General features: G+C 39.6%; 1 protein-coding gene across 3 annotated transcripts; it reads right to left on the bottom strand.

Annotated features, from left to right (window-relative positions):
* Positions 1-973: 973 nt before the first annotated feature.
* On the bottom strand, positions 974-14,487 carry LOC119861517 (TLR adapter interacting with SLC15A4 on the lysosome-like). 3 transcript variants are annotated; one of them, XM_043492504.1, is made up of 2 exons: positions 13,490-14,487; positions 974-4,322 (listed from the first exon to the last, which is right to left on the bottom strand). In XM_043492504.1, exon 2 carries the CDS (start codon positions 4,273-4,275, stop codon positions 3,346-3,348), a length of 930 nt encoding a protein of 309 aa, XP_043348439.1. In that variant the 5' UTR covers positions 4,276-4,322; positions 13,490-14,487; the 3' UTR covers positions 974-3,345. The 3 variants fall into 3 exon arrangements, with proteins under 3 accessions (XP_043348439.1, XP_043348440.1, XP_038272677.1); XM_043492505.1 differs by having other exon boundaries at positions 13,613-13,654; XM_038416749.2 differs by lacking the exon at positions 13,490-14,487 and adding an exon at positions 6,139-6,482.
* Positions 14,488-15,311: the final 824 nt, after the last annotated feature.

Consider the following 15,311-nt stretch of genomic DNA (forward strand, 5'->3'; position numbering starts at 1 on the left):
TCCAAGGGAGGGGGAATGTAGGGGAGGGGCCAGGGACTAGCCTCCCTAGCTGGGAGCTCAGGGGCCGGGCAGGAAGGTCCCGCGGGTCGGATGTGGCCCGGGGCCCATAGTTTGCCCACCTCTGCTTTAAATCGAGATTTGAGGACTTTAGTAACTCCGCCAGAAGTTGAGAGCATACTCTAGGAGTGGGTGGGTGATGTACTCGGGCCTGTGATGTACAGGAGGTCAGACTAGATGATTCCTTTTGGCCTTAAAATCTATGAAATATTCATGCATTCTGTCCCACTATTTGACCAGCTATATAGTTAGCAGATTATTTGAAACCATGCCCTGTAAGAAAGCTGGTACATCATCCTCCACTTTTACCATCTAGAACTGGGCAAATACTGGCTGAACCAATTTTTTTAAAAATGAAATTGTTTTGGGTTGATTCAAAATGGAATTTTTTTTAGGTTTCTCAGCAAAACAAACATTTAGTTTCACTTTGGGATTTTTAGCCATTTTTAAAGCCTTTTAAAAAATTGGCTATTTTCAAAACAAACAGCTCATTTTGGAATGAAAAGTCAAAATTCTTCATTCCAGAAATGCCAAAATGAAATGGTTAGACTGTTTTAAAAAATCATTTTTTCAGCCAAAGCTATTTGCTGAATACAATATGAACTTGCAAATAATTTTGGTGCCCCCAAAACTGCACTTTTTCACCAAGTTAATTCCATCTCTAGTACCATCATGCTGTGCCATGAACCAGTTTTGAAAAGAGATACTTAAGAAGATATGGCTCTCATTCTGCTCCACTGAAACACACTGTTTCTGAAAGTTACCTGATTTCTACAGGCCAAGGGATTGACAATCTCAAATTATACCCCAGTCCTGAAGTCTTAACTAATGTGAATAGTACAATGAAGATAACTCACTTGAGTAAGCGATGCTTTATGAATTCAAGTATGTCTCATCTGATACTTTTTCTTTCAAGCCTGTTGATATTTTTATTGTGACTTGCAACAAAATCACGAATGACTTTTTAAAAATAAATAAAGATGCTAGGTAAGAAACACTTTGCTCTTTGCAAAGTACCAATCAGATGGAGAGGCTCTTGATTTATAAACACAAAGATATTAGCATATGACATATCATTACTTAAACGTCATAAGATCCTTCACATTCCCTTTGAGGGTTGACAGATTTAGAATCTGTGTGCTACACAGTTTAGTAGATGTTTCAGAAGAAAAAAATACTTTGTTTTACATCAACCCTTACACATTAAATTTCACTGAGAAGCACTAATTTATAAAACAGCGTCCCTACACCTAGGTGTTGCTTGACATCAGTAACTCTGGATAATGGTTTAACTACCAGTACAGCATGCATTCTGAAAGTTTATCATTAGGCAGAAAGATTAAATAAAAAAGCCACATTTTCTGCTAGCATTTACACTGCTAAATCCACTGAGTTCAGGATTGGAGGCACAGAACTGCAGGTGCCTCAAATTACCTCATTGGTTTTGGTGTGTCAGAGCAGTAGCTTACCCACTGAGAGAAAACTTCCTTGTACAACTGAGATATCAAACTTCAGTTCATTCATCACAGTATAATATCAACATAGTGATAATTTACAACAAAAGACATTTCCAGCAGGAAAGGATGGCTGCAGACCAAGTGAACAAATTTTCCTAATGAAATATGCATATAACTTTTAGGGCAAGGGTTCTCAAACTGGGGGGTCAGGACCCTTCAGGGGGTCACGAGGTTATTACATGGAGGGTCACCAGCTGTCAGCCTCCACTCCAAACCCTGCTTTTCCTCCAGTATTTATAATGGTGTTAAATATATAAAAGTGTTTTTATAAGGGGGGGGTTGCACTTAGAGGCTTGCTGTGTGAAAGTGATCATCAGTACAAAACTTTGAGAATCACCGATTTAGGGTAATAGGAACAAAACTTGCAATATCTTTGCCTTTCAGTAACATTGCAACACACACTTAACTTGCTGAGGTCATAAGGGTGTATTTTTCAGAAAAACACAACAAGGAGTCCTATTTTAAAATGCAAATGGCAGGCAGAAGTAATCATTTGATATATTCTGGGAATCTGAGTCGATTTTGTTTAATTTATGGAAACTTTTATTTAAGTAAATGACATTTTAAATGAATAGAAATGACACCTTTACAGTAACTGAAATACTTTTAACATTTTATAAACTTGATCTGTTATTTATATTTTTAGAAGCTGATGTATCTGTAGTTTTCCATTGTAATGTACTCTACCTGTATAATACAAAACATGTATTATTAACCTCATATAAATGCACATAGCATCTTTCTATAGAGCAGCGGTGTCCAATAGAAATTCAATGCTAGCCACACTTGTGGTTTTGAATTTTTCTTATTAGTCACATTATAAAAAAGCCACATGCATTAGCCACCATTCAATAGCCTATTAGCCACATGTGGATAGTGGTGAAAATATTGGACACCGCTGCTATAGAGTATGCTCATTGGGTTTCTTCTCTGATCATTTTTATATATATTTGATATATGTAAAATGCTATGCAGAATAAACCAAATTGTTAAACAGAATTTTCAAAACAGAAGGCCATTTTCTCAGACATAATGGGTGAAATCTGCAATAGCAACCTCTAAATTTAAATGCACAAAATTATGGGTTCAAATTTATGGCCTGATCCAAAGACCACTGAAATCAGTGTGAGTCTAACCATCAATTTCATTGGGTTCTGGATTAATTTCTTAGGGGACAATCTTACCTACGTTAATGCACGTGACTAACTTTGACTACATAGGTACTAGTCCTATGTATAATTACTCACATACTAGGTGTTGGCAGGGATGGACTCTTTAGAAGCTGGTCTTAAGCCACTTTGAAAATTTGGCTCAATCGGATTTTGTAAAAAATTTCATTTGGATTACATTCAACAACACAAAGGCACATGAACGTTATCTTAGTCCGGTAACAAGCAATGAAGTGGCACCACGGTCAAAGTCTGGTTTAAATGTCAAAATTTATTTTAAGAAGTCAGTAGTGTCTAATTTTGGTACATTTCACAAACTAATCCTGAAAGAGAAGAGACGGCAGCTGAAGACTAGGCTGTAACTCAGGGATCCTCAAACTAAGGGTCAGGACCCCTCAGGTAGTCGGGAGGTTATTATATGGGGGGTTGCAAGTAGTGAGCCTCCACTTCAAACCCTGCTTTGTCTCCAGCATTTATAATGGTGTTAAATATATTAAAGAAGTGTTTTTAATTTATATGGGGTTTGCACTCAGAGCCTTGTTGTGTGAATGGGGCCACCAGTACAAAAGCTTAAGAACCACTGCTGTAACCAAACAGTGCGGTCATGATATAAACTGTACCCGGGAGCTCTTTCTCTTGCTTAGCAAGTTTGAGAACTGTAAATTTGGAGTGCTAAATTCAGAGCTGTTTCCACTGGCAGCATTGTGGAAACTAAACAAAGCTAGAGACTGTAAGAGCACTTCTCTAGCTTTAGATTTTTCTATAGTCTGTTCTTGGGAGATCTGAAGGTTTATCTGATTTAGGTTATTCATGATCAAACTGGAAGTCAGGAGGTTTGTTACAGAACCACACCTGGTCAGGTTCTCTTCAAAAAACTGTTTATAGAGCTCTTGCACCTTTGTATCCATGTAATTGTTCAGCACGGAATTCGAAAGAGGCTGCTTGTGGAGTGTCATACTCCTTTCTCCACCTTCATCACCATTCAAGGACTTTGTAGCTGTTTTTTCAAGAGACTCATTTTGAGGGGAATGACCCAATAGAATATCTCCTGACAGTAAAACAGGGCCATCAACAAGTTCATCACTTATGTGGTCCATAATGCAACCTGAATCCTGCATATAGCCTCCTACATGGTCTCCTCCAATATGTAAGTCAGGATAGTTTTGATAAATACTGTGGCATGACCAGGAGCTATACAAATCCAGCTGGATTTCATGATTTTGTTCTCTTCCTGGTATATGTAAAGCTGCAGATATTGTTCCTTTAACATGAGCATTACGTTCTTTTGAAGGTAGCTCTTCTTTAGATGTCCATTGAAGCTCTTTATTGTTTTCAATTTTGCTACCTTTCGCAATGATCTCATTCTGCTTCTCAGATTCTGAAGCCAAATCTTTAATTGCTGGTGTATCTAAAAGGTGATCTTTCCAGGGTTCCCTTTCATCTTTTCTGTTTATGTGACATTTGTGGGGTTTATCTATGTTCTGTTTTCTTTCTTTGTATATGATTCCAGTTAGGATGCCTTCTGCCAACATGTTGATCAGTGCTAGAGGCTCACTAACCAGCAGAGTTCACTATATTCCTGCAAATACAAAGAAGCCATGTACAGTAATGCAAAATAAGCATAACAGTAAGGGCTATTTTATCCTTAATTTTTAAAAAAATTTTAAATGTATGCTTCATGAAGACCGCAATGTGTGGGGTTTCTTTAGTTTAACAAACAGTAACTTAATTGTTTTCACCCATTTCATTTTTATAGCCAGATAAAGTAAAGCCATGTCAACAAAAATTATTCTGAAAAAGAAAGAAAAGAGTTAGACCAATAATTTGATCCTTCATTTTTCATATCGGCTCAGTTTTGGACCCTTCTGAATTGTGACAATTGTGCTACATTATGCACATGACTTGTTCTCAGTAAGATTTAATCAATGAAGTCTTTTTCATTTGGTGACTGTGCCAGATCCTCAGCTAAACTAAGGGACTAATCATGCCAGGTGTTGAGCTCCCCTGTGAGATGCTGAGTGGCCACAATTTCCACTGCCTGCAGTGTGAGCTGAGGATGTTCAACGCTTCCCAAGAATACTCAGCACCTTTCTGGACTGAGCCCTAATTGCAGCAATATCTTGCTTATTTACATTAAAATATTGGGTATATCACCAAACTATTAGCTAAAATTTAAGCAGATACGGTAATGAGCTCTTGTATTACTAAGGGTCCATAATTTTACTAAATTCACTGCATTCATTCTCTAATACATTATGAAACATTATTATGAATAATTAAAAACTAAAGTACACCTCAAAATAGCTAGCTACTTACTACATTTTGTGATTCCTTAGCTTTGCCTTTTAATTGTATTTGCTCACACAAGGCTTGATCCTGCACCCTTTGGAGTCAGTGGTAAAACTCCAATTGACTTAGATGGAGCAAGCCTTTAGGGCTCAATCCATCTCCTATTGAAATGAATAAGAGTCTTTCCATTGACTTCAGTGGGAGTTGGCTCTGACCCACACTCACTGAGGACCACATTGTGGCTGACCTTATGTGGGAGAATGAAGCAGGAGAACACCAAAAGTCTCCTCTTCACTTTGAATGCCTGTGCAATGTTGTCCCAGAACAAGGGGACTGCTCCCTTTGTGCATCTCTGGAGCACTCAGGATATATCTACACAGCCTCACAACCCAGAGTTGACAGACTTGGGCTAGCAGGGCTCACATCAGCGCTTTAAAAACATTTAAATCAGGGGACAGCTGTTTAATATAAAGCAACACCTCTGTAGAGCAGGTGTGATACCAGAACCAATCTGAAAATAATTCTTTCCAAAGCAGAATTGATTTTAAGTACTCCACATATTAATATGCACACTCTAATTCAGATGTCATAAGACTGACACCAGTGCTCAGAAAAAGCACAGTACACAGATCCTTCAGCAGTTAAAATAATTTAACCATTTTACTTTATTTTCAATACCTCTCACACATGCAAAGATGCAGGCTAAAATTTTTTAAATGCCTAAATGCCATTTTCAAAAGAGACACAGGCACCTATGAGCCTAAATCTCATTGAAAGTCAGTGGGACTTAGGCAACTACATGCCTGACTCACTTTTGAAAATGGGAGTTAAGCACAAATGTGCAAAGGTATTTAGGTGCCTAACTCCTATTGAAATCAATTGGAGTTATGTGCCTAAATAGTTTTGAGGATCCAGCCTTAGTTACTTATGAAAAGTTTGCCTCTAATGCTTGGTAGCTGAGCAAAATGTCAAAAATATGGGAACCTTAGCAAGCATACTTTAAAAAATAAATACATATACTTTAAGTTATTTTAAGCAAAATAAGTGGGACTCTACATTTTTTAACAAAAGATAAGATGAGATATACGAAAGAAAACCAGACTTACCCTTTCAGAATCAGTATAAGATGTGGATAGTCACATAACCTAACATTCCATTACAACAACTGCAGCAACCTTAGAATAAATTCTCTTGATTGTTTACACTGTCTGCAGTGAATAACTGGAGCACACACAATTTTGTTCCTCTTTATGCACAACTTTTAAAACAGAAGTGCTGTCACCAATGGAAAACTGTGTGGTCTGTAAACAAGCAGTGACACCAAATCCAAAAGAGGATGTAAAAAATGAGTCTGGATGGGACTGATTCTGGTGTAATGTTCACAACCAGGATGACTGCTTTTTAATTTTGCAATATGTCAACTAAAATAACTAAAAGAAAAAGAGTACTTGTGGCACCTTAGACTAACAAATTTATTTGAGCATAAGCTTTCGTGAGCTACAGTTCACTTCATCAGATGCATTCAGTGGAAAATACAGTGGGGAGATTTATATACATAGAGAACATGAAACAATGGGTGTTACCATACACACTGTAAGGAGAGTGATCACTTAAGGTGAGCTATTACCAGCGGCGGGGAGAGGGGGGTACGGACAGGGGGGGATGGGACCTTTTGTAGTGATAATCAAGGTGGGCCATTTCCAGCAGTTGACAAGAATGTCTGAGGAACAGGTGGGGGCTGGGGAAATAAACATGGGGAAATAGTTTTAATTTGTGTAATGACCCATCCACTCCCAGTCTTTATTCAAGCCTAAGTTAATTGTATCCAGTTTGCAAATTAATTCCAATTCAGCAGTCTCTTGAGCTGTAGCTCACGAAAGCTTATGCTCAAATAAATTTGTTAGTCTCTAAGGTGCCACAAGTACTCCTTTTCTTTTTGCGAATACAGATTAACACAGCTGCTACTCTGAAACCTAAAATAACTAAGATTAGTGTATCTAGTAGATTTCCATTGGATACCTTTGGCTATGCTCGTAGTACATTTCAAAATGCAAGGATGCAATCAAGCATTCTATTCATTTCCATCTACAAACAACTGAATTTAGTTATTAAGTTAGATGTCTCTCTGAGTTGCAGAGGCAAATGTTTGTAGGTACAAGTTTCTTCATTTGCAGGTATAGAACATGCATAAGTGAGGACAAAAATATAACTATTGTTTTTTTTTTAAATGTAATGCTCAAAACAGAGCCAGTAGATCACGCTCCTATGTCCTTCCTTGTAGCCAGAGTGCACACAGCTGGCAGTTTGCAGTGTCCTAGTCCTATCAGTTGTAACCTGGGACCACTGACTATCTCAGCTGTGACATGATTTGGGATCGTCGCAATAATCAACCCATGGTTACAGCTTCTCCAGACCCTAAAGGCCAACCATGGCTGACTAGAAGCCAAGGCACTGTGGATAACGTACAATCTTTGGAAAAAAATCAGTGACAAGCTTTCAAAACTCATATTGGTTTACTTAGGTTTTCTTTGCAAGGAAAAAGGCTAGAAACTTATTTTGTTTTTAAATGAAAACTAACTCTCACCTTCTCATTTCTCTTTCCTCCAAGTCAGGAGGGAAGCAGTAATTGTGAGCTTCATAGCTTAGCAAAGGCAGCTCCAATTAGAGGCTGAATTTCAAAACTAGCCTCCAAATTTGCAGACTAATTCTGCGCTCCCAATGAATTGCAGGGGCATATTATAGCATTTAGACATCTAAATATCTGATTTTTACTGCAACCATCAAGACGAAGGTTTCTAACCATCAGAGGAGTGAAGTTTTGGAATAGCCTTCCAAGGGAAGCAGTGGGGGCAAAAGATCTATCTGGCTTTAAGATTAAACTCTAAGTTTATGGAGGAGATGGTATGATGGGATAACGTGATTTTGGTAATTAATTGATCTTTAAATATTCATGGTAAATAGGCCTAATGGCCTGTGATGGGATATTAGATGGGTAAGATCTGAGTTACTCAAGAAAGAATTTTCTGTAGTATCTGGCTGGTGAATCTTGCCCATATGCTCAGGGTTCAGCTGATTGCCATATTTGGGGTTGGGAAGGAATTTTCCTCCAAGGCAGATTGGAAGAGGCCCTGGAGGTTTTTCGCCTTCCTCTGTAGCATGGGGCACAGGTCACTTGCTGGAGGATTCTCTGCTCCTTGAAGTCTTTAAACCACGAGGACTTCAATAGCTCAGACATAGGTGAGGTTTTTCGTAGGAGTGGGTGGGTGAGATTCTGTGGCCTGCATTGTGCAGGAGGTCAGACTAGATGATCATAATGGTCCCTTCTGACCTTAGTATCTATGAATCTCTATAGTTAAATGTCTAAATACTATCATTTCTGTGGGATGACTTGCAGATTGGGTTGCAGGCTGTTTAAAAATGTGTCTTTGTCTATCAGATTTCAAGAGCCACACACCAATGAACTTACACCAATTTACACTAGGTGAGGATTCTGGTCCCAAAGGATTATATAACAAAGGACAAAATCATTCATCTTTTTTTCATTCACTGTTGCTGATGTTTCTCTGAGGTGGACCCTTCCCTTCTTACTCATTACTTTGTACCCCTTGGTAGAAGCTTTTTGTAATGGGATGTGTCCCTTTAAGAGGGAACAGGACCAGTCCCCTAGGACTAGGTAGCTGCTTCTCAGTGGGGCTGATCTAGCCCATTTGAGTACACCTGGACTAATTCAATTGGAGCTATTAGTCTCAGCTGGGAAAGGGCTAAGAACACATGATATAAAGAGGAAGCTGCAACAAGAGGGTCTGTTTACAGGACCTGTCTGGGGTTAAAAAGGCAGAACTGACGGGAGCAGAGGCTCGGGCAGAGGGAGCTGCAGCTGAAAAGGGTTGCCAGAATCTCTTGGAGGAGACAGGCAGGGTGGTTTATAATTGTTTGGGACTAGGGTTTAACCTGAAGATGGTCAGGACAGTGTAAACCCTTCATTAGTCAGGGGATACTGAGAAAGCGGAGAACCTGGTAGTCTATCACGAAGAATGAGAGTGGCATGAGGCTTAGGAAGAATCTGGACAAACAGACAGTGATGAGAAGTCATGTGAGATTGTTTTAAGTTGAACCTGTGGGACTTTACGTTAAGGCTTGCAGTGGGGTCAGATTGGAATCTTCTAAACCAATAACAGAGCCCCAACAAGATTTTCCCATTGAAAGAAGTGGGGTTTTTTGGTAATGATTTGAGAGACCTTCAGGGGTGAATATCTGTCACATGGGGGCAGCAGGAGGCATTGACCCCTTACATTGTTTCTTTGTTTTAATAACTGTACCTTTAAGAAAAATAAAAATTCTATGATAATAGAAGACCTAATCTGTGCATGTGAATTTTCAATGAAAAGCAATAACGCTGAGAACTTTCAGAAGTTTGCCTGCCCTTGCTGATGGCAAAAGCATATTGCATCAAGGATGGATTTTCAGAAGTGCTGAAATCCTGCAGTTCCTAGTGACTTCAGTTCAAGCAGTAATGCTTGTTCAGCATTACTGAAAGTCAGTCCCTCATGCCTCTGTTCATATGCATAGGATCAAAGAGTATCAGGCAGATCAAATGGACAATCAAATAATCATAATGGTTTGCATATTAAGTGCGTCAAAATTGAATACATTTAAAATATACTAAGTAGAATATTGTATGCAGAATTAATGTTTAAAAAAGTTTTTTCTTCACTATTGGCTTCTTTAGAATGTAAAGTTCAAAGATCCTAATCTCACCCCACCTCCTAAAGAATAAAATTAAGGGCACAGTTAAATATATATGGATATTCATCCGATCCTTTGACAGATCCACCATCACTAAAGATACATTGCGTATGTTTTCTCTTTTTCACATAAGGACTTGGTGAACTAATATTTCTTAAAATACAGGGCTCTTCTAAGGATACAAGGGCCTAAATAGGTTAGATATCTGCATCTTCAGGTGCCTAAATATCTTTGACAATCTTTTCCCTAGTCCTTACAATCTACAAATTCTTTTGGGGAAGAGTTTCTTTTTGCTCTGCACTTGCACAGGGCCTAGCAAAATGGAGTCTTGCTTCATGACTGGAGCACCAATGTGCTACCATAATACAATTAATATATTCTAATAGTAAGAATGTCAATTTCTGAAACTCTTACCCAATGAATAGTCCCAATGGGACCATTTGTTGAGAACTTTACTCGCATTCCATTTTAGTACTGTAATCAGAATCTGGCCCACAGTAAAAACTCTCAGATACCTCAGTGAGATATCTGCCCCTCAGAAGCCTGCAGGATTATGTTGTAATATATTATACATAGACAAGGCAATCAGTATTGTTTTCTACCATTTTATATTGCTTGTGCAGTTAATTTTTTCAATAGATAAAATGAAAACATAAAATCCAGGGATTAATTTACAACTCTCCATTAGGTTTGATTCAGCAGGGGGCAGAGATTGTAATTCGCTGTATGAAACTGAATAGCCAAATTAAATTGATAACTTCAAATTTTCTTGGAAATGAGGTTCCTATTGTGGAAAATAGAAGGCGGCTTCTTCCTATAGCATTTCCATTTGTAACTGGATTACTGGACATATGAAGCTAATTCATAGTTTTGGACAAGTGCTCTATCATTGAATGGACTGTAGTATATTAAAGTACATAATCAGGATAGCAAACTCTCCAAAACTAAAATGTAAAACTCATGGGTGGCTCAGCTCCTCACAGTTTTTTCCATTGACATACATTACAGGGAGTCTCCAGATATAGGAAAATGAGACAGCAAATTGGGAAATGTCTGTCCTTCACTAACTTAGTTACTTCCCTTTTCTTTAAAGTAAAAGTGCTGTTTTACAAGAACACAGCGGTACTTTCTTTAGTTGCAGAACTAAGATTATATTGTGAGATCTGTTTAATCAGGAAAAAAAACCTAACAAAACATAGATCGTCCAATGAAATAGTACAGAACAAAATATAAAGTGCCACTAGTCCCAAGTCATAGAACAAACAAAAGCTCATGAACGGCCGAAGACAAATGTGGTTTTGGTTTTCAAATCGGTCAGTGACCAGCTGATATGACTGACAAGTCATGTGGATTTCCAAGTGGGAAAGCAGTTTAACATTGTACAATGCTCTCAAGCACTAGTTAATAGATACACAGGCACTGAAAGAGTTTTCAGTTGGTTCCCTTGTCAAGTTTCCTTCTCTTTGGCAGATAATAAGACTTTAATTGTCTTGCAAGTAATAGATTAAAGCTCCTAACCATATGCTGATGGAGGGAAAATGTACAAATGAAACACACACGTGTAATACATTAGACATCGTGAATGTGGTACCCTCTTTTTACATTTCAATAACCACAACCAATTTATTGATTCCTCAGTAGTAAAGTATTACAGACAATGTATCCTAACTGTGAATTAAAATAAACTAGAAGCAAGGTCCTATATAATTTTTGCCTTCCCTGTTTTTCCAATCTAATCTTGTTAGAATGACTGCTGTCCCCTCTTCAGCAAAGACACCATCCTTTATGTAAATTCTTCTACAAAAGGACCTTGTCTTTTTATGTATTTGATAAAGCAACTAGCATACTTTGAGGTGATACAAAATAATAATGCGCTTGTATGCTAACATTTATTTGAATGAAACTAGAAATAGCTAAACCAAACACATTCCAGCTCTCCTCTTGTGCAAAGTGAAGTTGGTTATGTGAGAAACTGGACTATGCTGTGGATTTTTAACACAGATGGGATTATGCATTACAAATATTCAAATCTAAATTAATCCAGACTCCAAAAATCAGAGCATGTAAACTATATGGCAACTACAATATCTCATAGGCCCTTATCTTGAAAGTGCTTTGGGAGGAAATGATCTTCAAAGCAGCACTGCTAAGGTAAAGATTCTCAGCTCCAACATATGTTCCAGAATCCTGGCATCCTTGTATCTGTCTATCAGCTACTTCTGGATATAGGGGGAGAAACAGACATGGTCCAATTTTGGCTATGTGAATCTGCATTTGCATGACCCAAATAATCAACCATGTTCCCTTGTCAGTGACTTGTCCATTTCCTCTTTCTAAATTCCTCTGAAGAGTTTCACTACCTATGTCACGTGCACTGCTTGCACAAGGATTTGAAGGCGCTCTGTGTAGATCCTCCACTGCTTTGCCCCAAGTATCAGAAATGCATACTTTCTGCTGTATTATTTATTCCCTTATACACCCATACTGTGTTCTAAGTGAATGTAAGAAACACAGGTTTCAGAGTAGCAGCCGTGTTAGTCTGTATTCGCAAAAAGAAAAGGAGTACTTGTGGCACCTTAGAGACTAACAAATTTATTAGAGCATAAGCTTTCGTGAGCTACAGCTCACTTCATCGGATGCATTAATGTAAATGTAAGAAACACATTTAATATAGAGCTGAGTCCAACTGAACTCATAAAAATAATCTAATATTTAAAGGTTATTTGAAGTAACTATTTCCACTATATCATGAGTGAAATTCTTTCTACACAACAGATTCAATGCTGATAACAATTAAGCATTTCTCCATCTTCATTAACACATCTCAACCCTCAATCAACTTTGAGAGCAGATGGGGTACTGCAAATTCCATACAACTCACTCCAGGGCTCCTCTACTGAGGCTACTAAATTAGTGTCAATTGCAGTACTGTTTATGAATTAGAGCCATGGGGAATACAGGGATAACACACAAACAACCAGATTTGGTAAAATAATAATTTGGAGGATAACAACAATTAAATGTTGTATTAAAGTGTGCCAAGGAGTCAGCAGCATAAAGAGGGAGGAAGAAGATCTTTCCACCAGAATGTGTCACCCTCGACAAAGACCCAATATTTAAACTAACAAAATGTAGTAAAGGAGACGCCAAAGATAGCTGAGAAAGTGAATGGAGATTACAAGTGGAAGTGTAAACAGTGACAAAGTCACATAAATGTGTTAGTACAGGTCTTTGAATGACAAGTCTAAAACATTAAACAGAATTTATAAGGAAAGAGATATATGAAGATATCTGACTACAGAAACTCGGGTAAGAAAAATGCAAACAGAATGAAGCCTTCCTTCTGGTCCCATGCTAAGATGATGAACAGGTAAAAACAGGCATATCTTATGATCTTCGTCTGTTGCGACTCATTCTCCCATATCTCTGTCTTCATCCATTGTTTATTGTCATCTTCTGCAGTATTATGACTTTTTCAGATTGTAAGCTATGTGAGGCAGAGACCTCTCATTTTTATTTACTTGTAAAGTGCTATGCACACCTATGGTGCTGCATTAAAAATAAATTATAATTAGTAGCAGCTCAGGGTGAGATTTAACAAAATCTTTTCCAAAAAATCAAAATATATCCCATATTTCAGCTAAGACTATATCTTTTTATACACAAATATGAAATAGAAATTGATTACACTGATTTTTTTTTCAAACTTACCGGGTGTAGGTCTATCTGCCTCTTTCACCCACTGCAGCAACACTACATTTTTTTTTTTTTGCAACCCCAATCTCTTTCAACTCCTCTAATACATCCCAGTTCCTGAAGCAACTGCCAGCTCACCTGCCATGTGTTCCAATTTCTCAGTGAGGCCTCTTCTGTTTATTGTGAAAGTATATACGTTATTAACAAACACACATATTTCCATAAAAATCACTAAGGGCCAGATCCCTCCCCCACTGAAACAGGATTGAGCCCTAAATCATACCAGGCTTGGGGCTTGATATGCCCCTGTATGAACGGCAGAAAGGTGCAAGAAGCCTTCCATCTTTTTTTGTCAGGCTGGAACACTCAAAATCCTCGTGTTTATTATAGGCCCCCACAAGGGAGTTACCCTGCATAGTCTTGGGTCCAGGGGGTGTTAGGGGGAAGGGTGGTGTGTCACTTTCATAAAATAAATCTATGCAGATGCCCCCCCCTGCTCCCGTAGCGTAAACATAACTACATGTTCCTTGTAAGATTTTTAGTTGGGCTACAGAGTCATGTCTCTCTTGCACCACCTACTGACTGTATTGTTTCAGCTCCTACAATTGTTCGTTACCTTTTTTCATAGACAAAAATGACAAATTTCTTTAGTGCTTACTCTTATACTTCCTCAAAACCCACTTGTCTCTTCCCTTTTTACAAGTTGTGGCAAATCAAAGATATAGCAGGCACAAATAAATTTGGATTTATACAGTAGTAACATTTGGAATTCTAATAGTCCTTTTCCATTTGGGATCTCAAAGCCCATTAACAAATTAAGCTTTACAATCTCCTTGTGAGGCAGGCACTGTTACTCCATTTCAGAGATGGGGAAAAAGTCACACAAATTGCCCAAAGTCAGACATGAAGGAATTGCAGCCACTGACATTTCGTCAGCAGGTATTTTGCTCTGAAGGCCACAGTACACAGCTGGGAAAGGAACCCAGATCTCTTTAGCACCTAACCTCTTTTGCTGGCCTGACATTCCCATACATCTTTAAAAAAAAAAAACAAAGAGACACAACTAGGGCCTCACAAATCACCAGGCTGGCTTTGCTGGGACGCTGAGAGTCGGTGGGATGTCACGGATCTTCAGGCTCAATGTTGTATCTGTGAAACGTGGACCAAGGCTGGGGCTGCTGACATCTGGGCCCCAAGAGGAGCCCCATTCTGGCTTAGTAGCCCTGTGTATTGTAGGGTCACATCTGAGGCCGCCCTCTTCTTGCTTGGGAATGGGGACGTGAGCAATAGGGGGGGCTGAGGGGATTCAGCTCTTCCCTGGGGCCCTGGTGTGCACAGCAGATCTTGGGGGAGGGGGCGCCACGCCTGCTGATGGGGCGGGGGGGGGGGTCCCACGAATGACAGGGCCGGAAATGGGGGCAGCTCCCAAGTCACAGGGGCAGGAGCCCCACAGCCGTGGAGGCGTGGCTGGGTCGGGCAGGAAAGGCAGCTGGTGGGGAGCCCGGAGACACCGGGCAGGGCTGGAGGCCGCCTGCTCGGGGTTGGGCCTCCCAAACCAGGGCGCTGCAAAGAAGTGGCGGTGAGTAGCCGCCCGCTCTGGCCTTGCGGGAGACGCGGCGCGGGCGGGCGCTGCACTAGCAGCTGCCCCCCTTCGGCCCCAGCCTGGCCTGGCAAACCCGCGCGCGCCGCAATCCTACCCCCAGCCCGCAGACCTGAGCAGCAGGCCAGGAGCTGAGGGGCAGGGCTGACTTTCACTGACAGCCCGGATCGGCCAATCAGAAGCAAGAAACGAGCCGGGCCCGCCCGAGCCGGCAGCCGTTCGTTGCCTTAGCAACCG

This window comes from Dermochelys coriacea, chromosome 9, assembly GCF_009764565.3.
Source record: "Dermochelys coriacea isolate rDerCor1 chromosome 9, rDerCor1.pri.v4, whole genome shotgun sequence".
In the NCBI taxonomy this organism is placed as follows: Eukaryota; Metazoa; Chordata; order Testudines; family Dermochelyidae; genus Dermochelys; species Dermochelys coriacea.